This window comes from Antedon mediterranea, chromosome 1 (assembly GCF_964355755.1).
Source record: "Antedon mediterranea chromosome 1, ecAntMedi1.1, whole genome shotgun sequence".
NCBI classification, from domain to species: domain Eukaryota; kingdom Metazoa; phylum Echinodermata; class Crinoidea; order Comatulida; family Antedonidae; genus Antedon; species Antedon mediterranea.
Window position 1 is genome coordinate 7,157,882 of NC_092670.1, and position 21,362 is coordinate 7,179,243.

Here is a 21,362-nt window from a genome sequence, read left to right on the forward strand (position 1 = left end):
ACACTAGCCGGTCTGAAAATAATATCATTTTTGTTATTTGTGAAGTTATTAATAAACCAATTTTGTTGATTTTCAATAGGCGTGGTCTGAATGTATATACCTATCTACACCCAAAAATTCAGAATGATAACTTGAAAACTGTAGGCTCTATCGTGCTAACAAACAAACAAACACACAAACAAAGTGAATACTATACTTGGCAAAATTCTTTTTGCCAAGTAACAAACATACGCTACCGATTACATATACCTCCTTGGCGGAGGTAAAAAATAGAGTTGATAGGTCCCGGAAATTTAACGTATTATACTTCGAAGCATAAAAAAAAATATATACCGGTACGTCTCCAGAACCAACCCTACCATGGATATGGAAAAAAAATGAAAAAAAGAGAGCTCTATGTTCCCAGATAATGCACTAACTGTATATTGTACATCGAAATATGAAACGAAATGTATAAGTATCCATGACCAGCTCTATAATTGGGGACGATTGAGCTAAGACAATTTTGAAAACTAGAGCTGCAGGTCTTCAAAAAGTACACTTATAACTTTAAAAAATTCAGGCCTAAAGGCCTAAAAACGTGACCCTTTTTACCTTTTATTTGTAGGGGAATGCATCCGCAAGCGTAGACCATTTTCCTTCGGGGAAAATCAGTTCATTTCCCAGATGTGAATCTGGAATTTCGATGTATGATGAGCAGTTCATGATAATATACAGGACATTGGAAATGTAATAACTTAGCTATAATAAGATGTTGGAAAAATGTTTGTTTAGTGATGTAGGCGAGCCTACAGTGAAACGTCTATTTTAGGTACCCCACGGTACAGGGTTAATCGTAAATAAAAAAAAAACAATAGATCGCGAACATAATTCGTACCCTTTTGCTGTAGAGCGTACGTCGATACACAGTACACACGTAACGCTTCGGTAAAGTTCGCCTGGAAACTAACAGTACACATTCTGGTCCCTGGATGGAACATGATATCACGCGTAAACCGCAATGGTCCGGGCCCAATGTTAAACGTACAAATGGACACCGCCAGACAAGTGCGTACCTATTGTTTATTGGATCGCCGGCAATAATGCAGGCAAAAAAAGTGTAATAGCTCTCCGTCCGACGTACTAAAAAATGGAACGTCGCGGTTTTCTAGGCGCTGAAGATACGAAGTGAACGCGAATGATTTTTACTGTATATTATATTCCCCGACGGGGGGGGGGCTAGGCTCCCCGACGAGGGGGCTAAATCCCCCGTAGCCCCCCCCCCCCGCTGGCGCCACCACTGCTGCCTAGAAACATATTTACTTGAGCCATTAGACTTCGAAAGCGCAACCATAAAATTTAAATTGTGACCTAATACGTTACCATTAAAGAGACGTACCTCAAGCTGGTCAGATAAAAGCAAAAATGACGGTCTATATACCCTACGTAACTCTAAATCCACCAAAGATCTTAGGAATCATGTCCTGCGCTCCAGAATATTAGACTGAGTAATTGGCAATACTCGAGCAAAAGCTATCGAATGCAATTGACGTTTGGAACCAATTTAATAATGGAACCAATTTAATAATGGAACCAATTTAATAATGGAACAATAGACCAAAAATTCATGTATGTTCTTCGTTCACCTGTACTTGATCTTCCTATAAATATTGAAGTTGCATTCGATAGATTTTGTAACGGTTTCACCAAACGGGCATGGAAAAAGAGAAGGGAAATCAACAATGAAAATAATTAGTTCTTTGCTTTTTTAATCTTTTAAATTTTTTAATCTTGACATAATTTATTTCAGGTTTCCGTGTACTGTAAATAAGCTTATTGTTATCATTTTTTTTAAACTTTTATTTTACTTACTGTATTATGGACGCACACTCATTCAAGAAGTGTGACACTGTTTCAAAACTATTACTTTTGTTAATGTTATTTTTTTATAACATAATTTAATTTAAGTTTCCTTGTACTGTAAATAGGCCTATTGTTAAATAATTTTTTCCCACTAACTTTTATTTTACTTACTCTGGACGCACCTACATTCAAGAAGAGTGCCACTGTTTCAAAAGTGTAGCTTCCAAATAAATTATTATATGTTGGCATTTGTTTCCTACTAATTAGAAAAATAATTAATAAGGTTCGGTTTGCGATACATCATGTGTTTCCAAAAGTTAGAGGTGTCGGGCAACACTAGCCCTTCATCAGTGCAAGTGAAGGAATTTGGATAACGTCATAGTATAAGAACTGGCTGGGTGGACAGGAATAAAAGAAATACAACAAAAGGAGACAGGGTGGAGTCTGAATAAGAGTAGAAAACAAAGAAGGTAGCTTGGTAGAGATATAAACAATTTTGGAATGAAACTAAACAAGGCCATATAGATGGCTGCAGCCGCGTGCTCATTAGTGTTTACCGACCAACCTACCAACTGACCGAATTTACTGTACATTTATATTTTTTTAATTTACACTTTTGACGTGCTCGTATAACGTAATTTCGAGTTGAAAAGTAAGTCAAGAAACAGAAATCGGGCAAATAGAGTGCGCAATAACATTTAACGCGCAGTGCGCGCGCAAAAATCTGCGCACTCATGGCAATTTTGTAAACGCTTAAAATTGCCTGGAACGTACTCTTATTTCATCTTTAAGCGCGTACGCATGCGTTACATGCGCTACGCATGTAATTGTATTGCCATATGATGATTTATGCCCTGAAATTTATGAGTACCAAATTTTATTTAACTAGATGGTACGCTCGCTTCGCTCGCGTACCATCTAGGTCGTGCCCACAGATGGTTCTCGAATACACAGTAATTTCAGCGTAACAAAACTGGCGATTTCAAATGTACGTACCGCAGGACTATAATACATTGTTGTTTACAGAAACGAATAAATAGACACGATGATTTATGCAGTCAACTAAAATTAGCACCCTGGGAATTACTTCCGAAGGAGAAACTTATCACAAAATGAGTCCAAACTTTTGATTTGGACTCATTTAAAGAAACCCAATTTGTGTTTTGTATGGGTTTTTTTATATTAGGGTTGAGGGACGGGAAAGCGGATAGGTACAAAGAGGAACAATTTTTAAATATATTCTTTATCCACTCAGTAACGAAATATTTGTTTCGTGTTTTATAGGCCTATAAATAATATACCTCTAAATACAGTAAAACATTTGCGATTTAATACTTTGTTAAAACTGTCACTGTTATAATCGATTGAAATATTAAAGTACATGTCACGATACACCACTACGACGTTTATTTTATTGGTAATTATTAATTAATAAAAACGTTGAGAAGTAACTGTCAGTATAAAGTTTATTTGTATATAATAATGTGTTTATATATATAACAGTAGATCTTATCCACAATCTCAGTAATAAAGTTTATCTGTATATATTTTTATATTACATCTAACAGTACGAACATTCACAGTAGGAAATGTTCGATTCAAATGAGGACTAAAAATATTTAATAGGTATTTACAGTATTGTCAAAGTATTGCAAGTTTATTCTCAAAGGGCCCATATATTTACCTACCGTATGTGTTAAACCAAGGGCTCATAAATTTACCTACTTGTGTTAAACCAAACTCTGGCAGACTGAGAGATTGGGATGTTCCATTCATCGCAAATCAATACATTTGTATAATCGTATATTAAATCTATCAAAATAGTATTTTTTAAAGAAAATCGGCCTGTCGTCAACATTATGATGGTGTACTCTAGCTGTTCAACCGGTTTTCAGCTATTAAAAACAATTATCGTAGGAGGAGATAGGAAAATGCGAAGCCTCCTCGCATTTTTGTGGCGGGTATTTTTCAAGATGGACATCCATTAGACAGTGTATACCACGATCGGAAAACACCCCTATTTGGGGCAAATCGTTGAACCTAAATTCGTTTTAATCGTCAATAACTAATTATCTAACTTAATTTAATTAGTAAACAGGGTTACATCAGGTGGTTAAAATCAGTACCGAAAGTACGAACCAACTTTATATACCATCGAGTAAAAATTCTAGAAGTAAGGCGCGATTTACCGAATTTTGCCCTTACGTAAATTTATATATAGATTGTGATTCATGGTTGTGAAGATTACAAACGTGATTTAGTTAAATGGTGCGTAGACCGCGTAATTATATATTGCGCACCGTGAAAACATACCCACATCGATTCCTGGCCATAAGGAATATACTGTGAAAAATTGACTTAGCTTGATTAAACTGATATCAAGATAAGGTCAGAAAGCGATAAAACGCATAGTGATACCGGACCGACAGACAGACCGACATACCGACCGACCAACCGACATAGTGAACTATAGAGTCGCGTCCACGCGACTAAAAACAGCTTAAATGGTGGTTAATATTGAAACTTAAATTTTGGTAGTCAATGGAATAATTTTAACGATCTGGGAGTATGTTCCTAATGTTAAGTCCAAAAGGTTTTGTGGTTTTAAGTTGTAATTCCGAGTGGTTTTCTTTGTCTTTGCGAGTTTTGTCGCTCCATTTGACATCGTGGTCTATTGCAATAACTCTGAAATTTGCAATCGAGTGAATAGCTGAATTAAAATGTTTGGCTACAGGTTGATCAAGCTTTAATGTTTTGATAGCTGATCTGTGTTGTGTCATTCCCATACGGAGAGTGTTTTTTGTTTCCCCGACGTACTGTTTGCCACATATATTACAGTATATGAGATAAATGACGTTTTTGGTTAGACAATTAATTGATTGTCTTTTCCGAAAAATGCGGCCAGTTTGGTTGCTCTGAAATTTGTCAGTAGAATCAACCAATGAACAAGTTTTGCAAGATTTTGCTGTCATGAGAGTTAATTTCACTCTTAAATATGGATCTGACTAATATATCACGAAGGGTGGTTCTGGAAAAACAGTCCTGAGACGTTCTGTGGACTGTAGAATGGGCATATGTTTCTCAATAATAGCCCGTAATGGAGGCAACCTAGGGTGATAGGTTGTGACCAATGGCACTCTGGTCGAATTTGGCTGACGTGGTTTATACGTCAGTGTTTGACATCGAGGAATATCTTTTGCTTTCTTTATAGCAGTTTCGATGTTTTGCTTCTTGTAATGTCCGGTTAGTTCTTCGGTACGATTCTGAAAATCTAAATCTGAAGAACAGATACGTCTGATACGTAATGCTTGACTGTACGGTATGTTTTTAGTACAGTGTCGGGGATGACAACTGCTAGGGAGCAGGTACATATTTTTATCCGTGGGTTTACGGAATAGGTCAGTTTTGAGTTACCATTTTCTATGGTCACTATAGTGTCCAAAAAAACCAACGCTACTAGTGGATTTGGTAGCTGTAAATGTGATAGTTGGGTGCGCTGAATTAATATTGAGAAGAAAGATTCCAAATTATCTTCACCATGGGTCCAGGTCATGAAGAAAGATGTCGTCAATGTATCTAAACCAAACAAGTGGTTTATTAGGTTGGAGGGTCAGAAAATTGGCCTCAAATTGTCCCATAAATAAATTTGCAAAAGATGGCGCCATTTTTGTGCCCATCGCTGTGCCATGAATTTGAAGGTAATGATCATATATATACTATATTATACAAATAATGTATATCCCACAGATCAAGAAGCTCCAGATATTATCAATTGTCCAATGGATTTGACAGTTAACACGTCTGCTGTTGAGGCATTTGCAATCAATGTCACATGGGTTGAACCTACAGCTACTGATAACTCTGGAGAGACTCCGGTACCAGTAGCAGACTACACTTCTGGTGATAATATGTTTGGAATTGGGAACACAACAATCCAGTACAATGTCACGGATTCAGCTGGTAACTTTAATGATAGCTGCAGTTTTGTTCTTTATGTTGAAGGTAAGAGTGTACCTTATATGACAAAATTAGATTTTATTTTTTTATTTATTCAGGTATAAACACATTTACATTATAATATGCAGCAACAGCTAAATCGGCTGGATTAAAATAACAAAAAACAAAGCATAAAACAGAGCAAATTACAAGATTCGTGCTAAGTACGGGATTGTTGATTTCCTATACCTTTCAGTACGGCATCTGCATCAATCCAATTGTGCAAGTATTGTTCCTTAATCTGAAATTCATATTAGACTTATATTGAGGTAACATATTATCCCAAAATTGTACAGACTTTAAAAGGCTCTCTCCAAACGTGTGAAGAAGATTTTGTTGTCATTGTTGTGACAATAGAATATTGAAATATTCATTCACAAACCATGAGTACATTAGTTTGTTAGTAATAATTTCATATTTAGTCTTAACTAACTTTTTATTATCATCAATCGAAAATATCTATATCCTTAATAATTCGTTTCCACTGAATTGGTATTGCCTTGATACACAAATAGGCCTACTCATTTTAACCAGTTTTACATTTCAATAGTATTTGGTTCGATGTTAAAAATGTGTTCTCATTAACAATGCCATTAATACGAATAATGCCACTGGCAATCCAATGGTTGTAGAAAAACGTTTTTTTAGTTTAACGAAGTGCTTTCCCAAAAGGTGCTCATTCATTATTATAAGTTTCAAGTTATTTTTAGAGAATATATAATCTATGTAAGCGTTTATCATTTTTTTTTTGTAAAACAGTGGAATATCATCGGAATAAACATAAATAATTCTAGAACATTAAATATTAAGTAAAATATTAACATCACATATTTTTTTTAAATAATAATACATTGAAATGCTTTTCCATTGAGCACCATCATTGTTCCTAATTCTTTTTAACCAGCCATGTAGTGGATGGCTTGCCTTGTTACAATTTGAGCTACAGTAATGTGGTTAAGTCAAATGCAATTTATTTTGGTAATAGATTGACTGAACTGAACTGAACTTTTATTGTATCTCTTTTAAATCAGAGGCACAGTCTCAATGAGATGTGCAACAAGTTTACAGTGAAAAATAAAACATACACACTTAAATATAAATACAAAACAAGAAATTAGACATAAGAACAAAATTACAAAAAAAAAATTTAAGAAAACTGAGACAGATTAAATACTAAGAAAATGAGTAAATTAAGTTTGAGAAGGAATTGTATTATATATATCATTTCGTGTGTTCCAAGCCATGGTCAGAAAAATTTTGCAATGTTTGTCGAAAATAATACTTGCTGATTCGTATACATCATGGGTCAATTGATTTGGTGTAATTTTAAATTCATTATGGATTTCAAGATCATCAAAGAATAAGTGGTATTTAAGAGAGCTAGTAGTAAACAATTCCCAGAACATGGATAGATTTTTGTTGTTTAGCTCATCTTTAAGGTTCATGAGTATTTGTTGTCTAACGTACTCAAGTCGTTTGCATTCAAATACGAAATGATATACAGCTTCCTTTTCATTACAATTACACAATAAACATATACCTGCATTTTGAGGTGACCATGCTTCTTTTCTACCTTCAAGTGGTAGAGAATTGGAGCGAATTTTAAATTTTAGGTTTGAAGCATGGTAGTTACACTTATCTAATAAGTATTTTTCTAGTTTTGGTTCATTTTTATACCTTATATAATTACTTAGTGATGGTTTATTCTTATTTCATCTTATCTCTTATAGTGTTTTTTTCTTTGAAACCTTTAAGCCAATTATTAGCATATTCTAAGTTAAAATGTTTTTGTATATCACAGTTGATTAGAATAGATTTTATATTATGTAGCCAATTCCAATTTAAAGTGTTTTCAAGTGCAAAGAGCGCTCTTAGCAGAACTTTTGGTAAACGACCTTCCTCCTTGTTTTTCAATCTTTTGAAGTAGGAAATTCCTCTATCCGATAGTATGGACTCAATCGATTGCCATCCAAGTTCACCATAAAGGGCTTCCTTTGCAACATACCTTGTTGCTTTTAAAAGATATTTAGCCATTTGATATTGCATATTTTCAATTTTTTGGATAGATGTTTTGCTTTCACAAAACCAAAAAACGCATGCATAGGTTATACTTGGTATTCCAATGCCTTTCCAAAGTATATTACCATACATAATTCTATTGAAATCATTTTGTTCATTTATGATTGATTTTATATATGCAATAATTCTGTTTCCTTTTTTAATCGTTTCATCTATATGGCATGTATCTTTTAAATGTCTTGATTATGTGCATGCCTAGGTATTTATACGTGTTGGCTTCAACTATAAATTTATTACCGATTGGCCATTTTCTATGTTTGTTAATGCGTTGGTTGGTTACAATTACATATGATTTTTCAAAATTAAATACCATTTTAAATTTTGTTGCAAAGTCGTTTGCTGCTTTCAATAATAATTCTAGATCACTTTCACTATCTCCAATTAGGATTATATCGTCGGCCCAGAATAGGTTACCAATCTTTTTATCAAATATATTAATGCCTAAATCTCTGTCCTTACTAATTTTGTTAAGTTCATTTATGTATATATTAAATAGAATAGGAGAGAGTGGACAGCCTTGTTTGACACCTTCATCAATGTTGAAGATGTCAGTTTTGTATTCACCAAAGGAGACTTTTCCTTTTAAATTTTTATACAGATTTGTAATAATATTTAACATTTTTCCCTTAATACCCATGTTTTTACATGCATAAAACAACCCATCTCGCCAAACAGTGTCAAACGCTTTGCTGAAGTCCATAAATGCAAGAAATCTCTTTTTTCCCTTCCGCTTAGCGACAAGCAATTATACTTTTTAATATAAAAATATGGTCTTCACACCTTTTATCTTTCCTAAACCCACCCTGAACTTCCGATAACAAATTATGTTCTTCAATGAAGTTTGACACTGCTTGAGAACTAAGTTTATTATATATTTTAGATACAGTAGAGTTTAAGGTTATGCCTCTGTAATTACTTAACTCTTTGCGATCTCCCTTTTTATGTATTGGTATAATCTTACCAATGTTCCATTCCTCGGGTATAGTTTCAAGTGTAGATAATTTCTTAAATAACTTATATAATGCTTCTACAATTTCTGAACCTCCATTTTTCAATAGCTCATTGGTTATTGAGTCATCACCAGGACTCTTATTATTTTTAAATTTTGATATAGCATATTCGATGTCTTCGTTAGAGAAAATAAATTGTTCTAATAATGGTGAGTTATCACCAATGGTATGTCGTAATAGAGGTTCATGATAAAGGTAATTATTGTTAGTACTTAATTTATGTTTATTAATACTACTAAAGTAAGTTTTTAATGAGTCTTTAATACAATTTCTATCAGAAGTAACATTTTTTGTACCTGGAATAAAGATAGAATTAGGTGTGACTACGGGTGTTTTATCTTTCAGCTCGGACCAAAAATCTTTGCATTGAGACCCCCCTTTATTCATAATTTCGGAACATCTATGTACTTTCTTTTGTAATATTTTTTGTTTTGTTAGTGATTTGCATTGTTTTCTTATTTCTTGGTAATCATCCCATAGAGAATCGCATACCTCTTGTTTAAATGTATTAGTATTTTTAGTTTTTTGGTAGATTCTATGGGATCTACAAGCATCTTTCCTTTTTTTGATACAACTGTCAATTTCTTCATCATACCAACAATTACGTTTTTTATTATTATTCTTACTCGCTTCGCTCGCGTACCATCTAGGTCGTGCCCACAGATGGTTCTCGAATACACAGTAATTTCAGCGTAACAAAACTGGCGATTTCAAATGTACGTATCGCAGGACTATAGGCCTATAGATTGTCGTTTACAGAAACGAATAAATAGACACGATGATTTATGTAGTCAACTAAAATTAGCACCCTGGGAATTACTTCCGAAGGAGAAACTTATCACAAAATGAGTCCAAGTTTTTGATTTGAACTCATTTAAAGAAACCCAATTTGTGTTTTGTATGTAACATTAGGGTTGAGGGATGGGAAAGCGGATAGGTACAAAGAGGAACAATTTTTAAATATATTCTTTATCCACTCAGTAACGAAATATTTTTTTCATGTTTTATAGGCCTATAAATAATATACCTCTAAATACAGTAAAACATTTGCGATTTAATACTTTTTTTATTTTATTTATTTATTTATTTATTTTAAATATTCATTGTACACTAATTTTCCCCGTGTATGGCAAGAGATTCCTAATTATATTGGAGAACATTCTTTATTTAGTTTAGTTAAAACTGTCACTGTCATAATCGATTGAAATATTAAAGTACCATGTCACGATACACAACTACGACGTTTATATTTGGTAATTATTAATTAATACAAACGTTGAGAAAGAACTGTCAGTATAAAGTTTATTTGTATATAATAATGTGTTTATATATCTAACAGTAGAGCCTATCCACAATCTCGCAAGTTTATTCTCAAAGGGCCCATATATTTACCTACCGTATGTGTTAAACCAAGGGCTCATAAATTTACCTACAGTACTTGTGTTAAACCAAACTCTGGCAGACTGAGAGATTGGGATGTTCCATTCATCGCAAATCAATAGATTTGTATAATCGTATATTAAATCTATCAAAATAGTATTTTTTAAAGAAAATCGGCCTGTCTTCAACATTATGATGGTGTACTCTAGCTGTTCAACCGGTTTTCAGATATTAAAAACAATTATCGTAGGAGGAGATAGGAAAATGCGAAGCCTCCTCGCATTTTTGTGGCGGGTATTTTTCAAGACGGACATCCATTATACAGTGTATACCACGGTCGGAAAACACCCCTATTTGGGGCAAATCTTGGAACCTAAATTCGTTTTAACCGTCAATAACTTATTATCTAACTTAATTTAATTAGTAAACAGGGTTACATCAGGTGGTTAAAATCAGTACCGAAAGTACGAACCAACTTTATATACCATCGAGTAAAAATTCTAGAAGTAAGGCGCGATTTACCGAATTTTGCCCTTACGTAAATTTATATATAGATGACCCAATGTGGTTTCAGCTACCGTAATTAAATTATTTTTCCATATCCTCCTTGCTTCATTTGCGTTTAGATTTGAGGTGTCCCAGTTTTCAAATTTGTTTTTAATTTCTTTCCTGAAAGGTTCCCAGTCAGTATTTTTATCTATATTCCAAGTAACTTTATTGTTTTTAATCACCTTTTGTTTCTTATTGTTTATTTCTAAATTACTATCACCAATTAGTTCTAACAAATAGTACATTGTGGTCACTTCCTAAGTGGTACATATACAATTCATCTATAAACAGTCCTTTAGTAATTTCATAAACGGTTTCTGATACTAGAATGTAGTCTAAAATGCTGCATGAGTTACCGTTTACCCAGGTAAATTTACCACTACATTTTGTGCTACTGTTTAATATAATAAGATTACTGTCCTCACTTAAATTCAACAGGCCTTTACCATTATTGTTTAGTAACACATCTCCTTGTAAAATGTTATTGCCAATTTTACCATTGAAGTCTCCTAGTACAATTAATTTTGAATTTTGGTCTTGGTTTTGAATTGAAAGTATCTCTGATAGTAGTTGCGAATAGAGCTCAGATGATAATTGTCTATTTGTACCTTCACAAGGAAAGTATACTACACATAAGGAATATATAGAATCGGTATTACTGGTTAAATGAACTTTAATCCAAAGTCTTTCTAGATCATCTGACTTTGAGTCAAATAGGTTATCATTAATTATTTTAATGCTTTGTTTAAGGAGGAAGCCAATTCCACCCTGGCTTTTCTTTAATGCATTTAAACGATTTTTACCAATCCAGATAAAGTTAGGAATTTTTATATCTTCATTGTCTTTTAAAAAAGTTTCTGTTATAATTCCAAATATTTCAATATCCTTATTGGTGTGCAAAAGCCTAGCTACCTCATATTTTTTTACTTTTATAACCTCTATTATTATTATATATTATTTTAAAATTTGATTTATTGACCCTGGATTTCTTCTTACTTCTCCTTATTTTTTTGAATTTTTTAGTTTTGTATCTTAATTGATTATTACAGATGTCATTCGGAGTTGTGTAAGTTTCATTGACTATAATCATATTGTGGTTGGTTGGTATATCTACTTTATAATCTAGAGTGATATTATTTTCATCAGGAAGGATATTGAATCTGTTGTTAATATTAATTACACTATCATTTACTTTTTTGTCTACGTTAGTTTGACAAACAATACCAATTATTTTTGGCATTCTCTTCTTTTCAAAATATATTGAATGTTCAATCTTAGAAATTTAAAGTGGCAATCTTTGTTTAAGTAACTGTAACTTGTTTAATTTTTTTTATCAGATAATGAAAATCCTGTTATAGACAATTGTCCAAATGATACTTTAACTACTGAATTACAAGCTGCTAAATTGTCTTGGAAAGAACCCACAGCAATGGACAACTCTGGGATATGGAATCTTACAGTTTATATGGAATCTAATTTCTCAATAGGTGATAACACGGTAACATACATTGCAGAAGACCCATCTGGTAACACAGCTACCTGTTTATTTACTATCACTGTAGGAGGTATGTTTAAAATACTAACTAAGGTATTATTTGTACCTACCTATAAGTGAAACATTAATATACAGTATTTAACCATTAACAATCATTAAGAAACGACCATAGGCTATATCTTGAAAAATATATCTAGTAAAACTATACGTAATCAATCAAGTAGACCCAAACATAACAATGTAGTAAGTAAGGTGAAATTTTAGAAGTTAAGAATGTCATGACAATTATTTTATTTTAGTCTGTATTTTTTTTCTTTGGATTAATAAATGAAATGAAATATGAGACCTATTACAAATGTAATTTATGTTTGTTTGATTGTTGTAAAAACTGATTACAACTTAAATCTTTAAAATATTCCAAGAACTACTCAACTGCCAATGATACAACCTTGTTTTGATGTTAATTGAGTGAGTCATATGGCCGAGGGGTTAAGGCAGGGGCGCCGTTTACCGTACCTAAAGAGCCAACAACAACATTGGCAAGGGTTCGAGGCCGACTCGCTCCTAGTTCTGGTGGTGGAACAAGTCTTCTCGGATAAGGACTATAAACCGTAGGCCCAGTGTACACAGTTATAACCTGTGTGTACTTTAAAGAAACCCAGTTCATTATTCGAAAAAGAGTAGGGGGTTACCCCGGTGAACTGGTTCACACAATAGCCCCTGTATCAGGGGGATTACCACCTATCTGATAGGACAGTGATTAATTCACTATTGGTAATCCTTGGCCACATTGCCTAAAGACATGAAATAAAATAAATAAATAAATAAATAAACCCTGAATCTAGTTGAAAATTGTAATTGTGATGCTGTATAGTTATTTTGTATTCTCTCTTGTAAGATTGATATGATTTATGCTACGGTAGACCTAAGGCCTAGCGTAACATCAAAGCGAGTGAGGACTTTAAAACTGCTATTTATCTAAATTGACCTGGCATTTTAGTAAATTACTTTAGTAAATTACTTTCAATAAATCTATAATTATATTATTATCATGAATCATTCCTAATTAAAATGCAAAATGTGCAAAATAGATCAAAAACTATACTCGTTTTGTAGTTACGAATGACTGGTGATATTCATCAACACGAATACGCTTTACAAATATGAAATGGGGATCAGCTCAAAAGTTTCACAAATGTATGACGTATCCGTTTTTGTTATCGTATTCGTAAGGTTGCGAAACCTCCCTAATAACATTACCAAACGTATATATAAACTTTCTATACCATTAAGTAAACATTTTAGAAGTTAATAACTGATTTACCGAAATGTGTCTTTTATATATTGATACGTTTCTATTTGAAGGTAGCTGTTTAGGCAAATGTGGTAGGTTGGACAAAAACTGTTATTGCGATAACGTCTGTGAAGAACTTAACGACTGTTGTCCGGACTATTTATTGCTGTGTCAAAGTAAGTTTTTATTATTTATATATCCTTATATAATGTAATATGTAAATTCTTTTATTAAATTTCAAACCGCCTGGCGATATAGTGAAAATTAATTAATTATTCAATTTGAAACGATAAGTAAACTACTGTTTCTATATATAAATTTACGTAAGGGCAAAATTCGGTAAATCGCGCCTTACTTCTAGAATTTTTACTCGATGGTATATAAAGTTGGTTCGTACTTTCGGTACTGATTTTAACCACCTGATGAAACCCTATTTACTGATTAAATTAAGTTAGATAATTAGTTATTGACGATTAAAACGAATTTAGGTTCAACGATTTGCCCCAAATAGGGGTGTTTTCCGATCGTGGTATACACTGTCTAATGGATGTCCATCTTGAAAAATACCCGCCACATAAATGCGAGGAGGCTTCGCATTTTCCTATCTCCTCCTACGATAATTGTTTTTAATAGCTGAAAACCGGTTGAACAGCTAGAGTACAGCATCATAATGTTGAAGACAAGCCGATTTTACTAAAAAAAATACTATTTTGATAGATTTAATATACGATTATACAAATGTATTGATTGCGATGAATGGAACATCCCAATCTCTCAGTCTGGCAGAGTTTGGTTTAACACAAGTAGGTAAATTTATGAGCCCTTGGTTTAACACATACGGTAGGTAAATATATGGGCCCTTTGAGAATAAACTTGCAATACTTTGACAATACTGTAAATACCTATTAACTATTTTTGGTCCTCATTTGAATCGAGCATTTCTTACTGTGAATGTTCGTACTGTTAATGTAATATAAAAATATATACAAATAAACTTTATTACTAAGATTGTGGATAGGCTTCACTGTTAAATATACAAATAAACTGTATACTGACAGTTCCTTCTCAACGTATGTATTAATTAATAATTACCAATAATATAAACGTCGTAGTGGTGTATCGTGACATGTACTTTTACTAATTAAATTGAGTTAGATAATTAGTTATTGACGATTAACACGAATTTAGGTTCAACGATTTGCCCCAAATAGGGGTGTTTTCCGATTGTGGTATACACTGTCTAATGGATGTCCATCTTGAAAAATACCCGCCACAAAAATGGGAGGAGGCTTCGCATTTTCCTATCTCCTCCTACGATAATTGTTTTTAATAGCTGAAAACCGGTTGAACAGCTAGAGTACAGAATCATAATGTTGAAGACAGGCCGATTTTCTTTAAAAAAATACTATTTTGATAGATTTAATATACGATTATACAAATGTATTGATTGCGATGAATGGAACATCCCAATCTCTAAGTCTGGTAGAGTTTGGTTTAACACAAGTAGGTAAATTTATGAGCCCTTGGTTTAACACATACGGTAGGTAAATATATGGGCCCTTTGAGAATAAACTTGAACAATACTGTAAATACTATTTTTGGTCCTCATTTGAATCGAACATTTCTTACTGTGAATGTTCGTACTGTTAGATGTAATATAAAAAATATTTACAAATAAACTTATTAATGAGATTGTGGATAGGCTCTACTGTTAGATATATAAACACATTATTATATACAAATAAACTTTATACTGACAGTTCCTTCTCAACGTTTGTATTAATTCATAATTACCAAAAATATAAACGTCGTAGTGGTGTATCGTGACTTTAATATTTCAATCAATGTGACAGTTTTACCAAAGTATTAAATCGCAAATGTTTTACCTTTTGGAAGCGACTCTATAGTTCACTATGTCGGTCGGTCGGTCGGTCTATCGGTCTGTCGGTCTGTCGGTCTGTCGGTCCGGTATCACTATGCGTTTTATCGCTTTCTGACCTTATCTTGATATCAGTTTAATGATGTTATCAACATAACTTCTCCAAATTATCCTGACAACTACGATAACAATGAAAACTGCGAATGGATCGTAGAAAGCCCTCAAAATACTGGAATTCTACTCACGTTTTATGATATAGAGCTAGAGAGCTGTTGCGACTTTTTGATTATAACCTATGTTGACGTCAATGGCGAGACATTACTTATAGAGTGGAATAGTAACAACTCTCTTCTGGTTACAACACACTTGAATATAACTTTTCAAACTGACTTGTCAGTTGTTAACAGAGGGTTTGCTCATAGCTGGGAGCTGTGAAGGAGCAGGTTCATATTTTTATCCATGGATTTACGGAATAGGTCAGTTTTGAGTACCATTTTCTATGGTCACTATAGTGTCAAAAAATCAACGCTACTAGTGGATTTGGTAGCTGTAAATGTGATAGTTGGGTACGCTGAATTAATATTGAGAAGAAAACATTCCAAATTATCTTCTTCACCATGGGTTCAGATTATGAAGATGTCGTCAATGCATCTATGATTGAAATTTGATTGAAATATATATTTATACTGGGTAACCTCTTCAGTCAAAGACTGGTCTCCCAGAGGGCCCAGTTGGTGATCAGTGGCTGTGATGTACTAATACACCGGGGTAACCCCCTACTCGTCTCGAAAGATGTACTAGGTTCTTTAAAGTGCACACGAGCAAGTTGTGTACACTGGACCTACGGTTTATAGTCCTTATCCGAGAAGACTCGTTCTACCACCAGAACCATGGAGTGAGTGAGCCTCGAACCCCTGCCGATGTTATGGCTCGTGATTACGGTTCCACTGTCTTAACCGCTCGGCCACTCACCTAAACCAAACAAGTGGTTTATTAGGTTGGAGGGTCAGAAAATTGGCCTCAAATTGTCCCATAAATAAATTTGCAAAAGATGGCGCCATTTTTGTGCCCATCGCTGTGCCATGAATTTGAAGGTAATGGTCATATATATACTATATTATACAAATAATGTATATCCCACAGATCAAGAAGCTCCAGATATTATCAATTGTCCAATGGATTTGAGAGTTAACACGTCTGCTGTTGAGGCATTTGCAATCAATGTCACATGGGTTGAACCTACAGCTACTGATAACTCTGGAGAGACTCCGGTACCAGTAGCAGACTACACTTCTGGTGATAATATGTTTGAAATTGGGAACACAACAATCCAGTACAATGTCACGGATTCAGCTGGTAACTTTAATGATAGCTGCAGTTTTGTTCTGTATGTTGAAGGTAAGAGTGTACCTTATATGACAAAATTAGATTTTATTTTTTTATTTATTCAGGTATAAACACATTTACATTATAATATGCAGCAACAGCTAAATCGGTTGGATTAAAATAACAAAAAACAAAGCATAAAACAGAGCAAATTATAAGATTCGTGCTAAGTACGGGATTGTTGATTTCCTATACCTTTCAGTACGGCATCTGCATCAATCCAATTGTGCAAGTATTGTTCCTTAATCTGAAATTCATATTAGACTTATATTGAGGTAACATATTATCCCAAAATTGTACAGACTTTAAAAGGCTCTCTCCAAACTTGTGAAGAAGATTTTGTTGTCATTGTTGTGACAATAGAATATTGAAATATTCATTCACAAACCATGAGTACATTAGTTTGTTAGTAATAATTTCATATTTAGTCTTAACTAACTTTTTATTATCATCAATCGAAAATATCTATATCCTTAATAATTCGTTTCCACTGAATTGGTATTGCCTTGATACACAAATAGGTCTACTCATTTTAACCAGTTTTACATTTCAATAGTATTTCGTTCGATGTTAAAAATGTGTTCTCATTAACAATGCCATTAATACGAATAATGCCACTGGCAATCCAATGGTTGTAGAAAAACGTTTTTTTAGTTTAACGAAGTGCTTTCCCAAAAGGTGCTCATTCATTATTATAAGTTTCAAGTTATTTTTAGAGAATATATAATCTATGTAAGAGTTTATCATACTTTTTTTGTAAAACAGTGGAATATCATCGGAATAAACATAAATAATTCTAGAACATTAAATATTAAGTAAAATATTAACATCACATATTTTTTTTAAATAATAATACATTGAAATGGTTTTCCATTGAGCACCATCATTGTTCCTAATTCTTTTTAACCAGCCATGTAGTGGATGGCTAGCCTTGTTACAATTTGAGCTACAGTAATGTTGTTAAGTCAAATGCAATTTATTTTGGTAATAGATAAGATTCAGATTTAGATTCAGAAAATCTGGATATTATAGAGTGTCCAATTGGTATGATTGTTAACACAACAACTGAAGAAAAGGTACAGTTATATGGTTATGTCAAATTTAATTTCATCATACCTTTTATTTATTTTGTGAACAGATAATGAAAGTCCAACGATTGACTGCCCAGCAAATGTCACTTCTAACAATTACATCGGAGAAGGGTATGGACTAGTAAATGTCAGCACAGATATAGGAAGTCCAAATGCCACTGTCACCTGGGATCCTCCTGTGACAAGTGACAATAGTGGTGGACTTGTTACTATAATGTCGTCATCTTTTGATTCTGGTGACATGATACCATATGGTACTCACACAATCACTTTTACAGCAACTGATCCTTATGGCAATAGTGACACCTGTGTCTTTGGCCTCAAGGTTGAAGGTAAATTATATATCTTTTAAATTTGAGCAATTAGAAATTCAGGACGAATTTTATTTCATTGTTATACTATTACATATCGTAAATGTAATTGTGAATTGTGAATAAATGTCTAACTGTTACCAATATCTACTTTTTTTTTAAACCAGGGTAGCCCAATCAGTCAAAACGACTCTTTTGCCTTTGGTTGTTATGTACAAACTAAGAGTACTAAACAGAAAGTGGTCTATATTTATTTACATTATGAAACTTACGTGTGCCGCTCTGTACAACATAAACATTCTTATTTATTTTGATGTTCAATATAATAAAAGATGACAAGATTATATATATTTTTTTGTAATATTTGTTACCTTGATTTTCAGTGTTGCTCTTTTTATATGGTGACATAATATACACCTATTTTTGTATCTGTTAAATTAATTGTTTCTCTGCAAAATTGTTTATTTATATGGAATATATAATATTACTATAAATGAATTTCAGCATTAATTGTACTAAATACGTCAGTACTACACTAAGTTTTTTTTTTTTACATATAATAATATTTTTTCATGTATTCAACTCCCAACATGATAAATATGTTTAATAAGATTTTCAATATTTATTAATTCTTGTATTTCATTTCCATTTTATTACTAAATAGACAATGAGGATCCTGTCTTGGTTTGTCCACCTAATATTACAACTACTACAGCAGATGGTTCAAATCAAGCACTCAATGTCAGCTGGACTGATCCAATAGTAATTGACAATTCTGGTGAAGATATAAAACCAACGTCCAAGTACTATCCTGGAAATAATGAATTCGATATTGGTAGAACTGATGTTATATATGATTCATTTGATAGTTCACGCAATTCAGCAACTTGTACCTTTACTGTAACTGTTATTGGTAAGTTTGACATGTATACTCCTAATGTAACTCGATTATCTGAATATGATTGTATATTATTACTAACTACTACTTGGTATTATTATATTATCACTAAAATCATTATAAATTATATTTATTTTCTTCATCTTTTAGATCCCGAAGCTCCAGATATTATAGGTTGTACAATTGGTATGATTTTTAACACAACAACTGGTGAGGCATTTGCAATCAATGTCACATGGATGGAACCAACAGCTATTGATAACTCTGGAGAGACTCCTGTCCCAGTAGCAGACTACAGTTCTGATGATAATATGTTTCCAATTGGTGACACAACAGTCCAGTACAATGTCTCAGATTCAGCTGGTAACTTTAATGATAGCTGCAATTTTGTAATCATTGTTGAGGGTAAGTGGCTGTACTTTCTAGAAGAAAATGTACAGTTATGTGGTTATGTTAAATTTAATTTCATCATACCTTTTATTTATTTTGTGAATAGATAATGAAAGTCCAATGATTGACTGCCCAACAAATGTCACTTCAAACAATTACATCGGAGTAGGGTATGAACTAGTAAATGTTAGCACAGATATAGGAAGTCCAAATGCCACTGTCACGTGGGATCCTCCTGAGACAAGTGACAATAGTGGTAGACTTGTGACTGTAATGTCTTCATCTTTCGAGTCTGGTGACATGATACCATATGGTACTCACACAATCACTTTTACAGCAACTGATTCTTATGGAAATATTGACACCTGTGACTTTGGCCTCAATGTTGAAGGTAAATTAATAGAATCCTAACTTGAAAGTTGAATAATTTAGAAAACACAGGAATTAATTTGAAATACAACTTAAATGAACAACAGCCAATCAGTGATGATGCCTTGGCCTTACAATCATCATTAACGGATGAACTCACAATCGTGCTCGTTAATAATTCTTCAGCAGTTTCAAAGAAAACTATAATTGTAATACGTATCATTAATTATTTTGTTTGTTTACACTTTTCATATAGTAATTATGATAATAATGTAATGACTTGTTTAATTTTTCTTTATATAGTAATTTGAGAAAACGTATGCCAACATTGTTTTTCGCAACCAGGAATCAACTATATTATGTGGAAAGAAGGACATTTTTATTCCATTCTATAATTAAAAATATTATGTAATATGATTTTAGCATTAGTAATTATTGTTTATTTATATTTTATTATTAAATAGATAATGAGGATCCAGTTTTGGTTTGTCCACCTAATATTACAACTATTACAGCAGATAGTTCAGATCAAGCAGTCAATGTTACCTGGACTGACCCAATAGTAAATGACAATTCTGGTGAAGATATAACACCAACGTCCAAGTACAATCCTGGAAATAATGAATTTTATATTGGCATCATTGATGTTATGTATGATGCAGTTGATAGTTCAGGCAATGCAGCAACATGTACCTTTACAATTTCAGTTACTGGTAAGTATACATTGTCTCTTCTTGCTCCCTTCTCCTTCCTGCTGAAGTATCAACACTTAATAATATGTTAATTATTGTATAATGCATTTTAACCATAATCTTCTTCAATCATTGGGTATCATTTTTACTATAGATATAATTAATCATAATTATTATCTTCATGGTTTAGATTCAGAAAATCTGGATATTATAGAGTGTCCAATTGGTATGATTGTTAACACAACAACTGAAGAAAAGGTACAGTTATATGGTTATGTCAAATTTAATTTCATCATACCTTTTATTTATTTTGTGAACAGATAATGAAAGTCCAACGATTGACTGTCCAGCAAATGTCACTTCTAACAATTACATCGGAGAAGGGTATGGACTAGTAAATGTCAGCACAGATATAGGAAGTCCAAATGCCACTGTCACCTGGGATCCTCTAGTGACAAGTGACAATAGTGGTGGACTTGTTACTGTAATGTCGTCATCTTTCGAGTCTGGTGACATGATACCATATGGAACTCACACTATCATATTTACAGCAAGTGATTCTTTTGGCAATATTGACACATGCGACTTTGGTCTCCAAGTAGAAGGTAAATATAAACCTCATTATTTAGTTTGAACTACTTTTCTTGAACATCAGGATTTGTATTATGGTAAATGTAATACAAAAGGTTTAATTTTGCATT

The 21,362-nt window shown here is 33.0% G+C and overlaps 1 protein-coding gene across 1 annotated transcript in view; it reads left to right on the top strand.

Annotated features, from left to right (window-relative positions):
- The window catches only part of LOC140040737 (hyalin-like), a 33,351-nt gene extending 12,053 nt beyond the window's left edge, over positions 1-21,298 (top strand). The window contains exons 5-14 of the mRNA XM_072086897.1: positions 5,590-5,844; positions 12,194-12,421; positions 13,717-13,821; positions 16,668-16,922; positions 18,049-18,333; positions 18,977-19,225; positions 19,361-19,615; positions 19,707-19,991; positions 20,434-20,682; positions 20,982-21,298. Coding sequence (XP_071942998.1) covers positions 5,590-5,844; positions 12,194-12,421; positions 13,717-13,821; positions 16,668-16,922; positions 18,049-18,333; positions 18,977-19,225; positions 19,361-19,615; positions 19,707-19,991; positions 20,434-20,682; positions 20,982-21,295 — 2,480 coding nt within the window. The 3' untranslated portion in view covers positions 21,296-21,298. The remainder of the gene's footprint in view (positions 1-5,589; positions 5,845-12,193; positions 12,422-13,716; positions 13,822-16,667; positions 16,923-18,048; positions 18,334-18,976; positions 19,226-19,360; positions 19,616-19,706; positions 19,992-20,433; positions 20,683-20,981) is intronic.
- Positions 21,299-21,362: the final 64 nt, after the last annotated feature.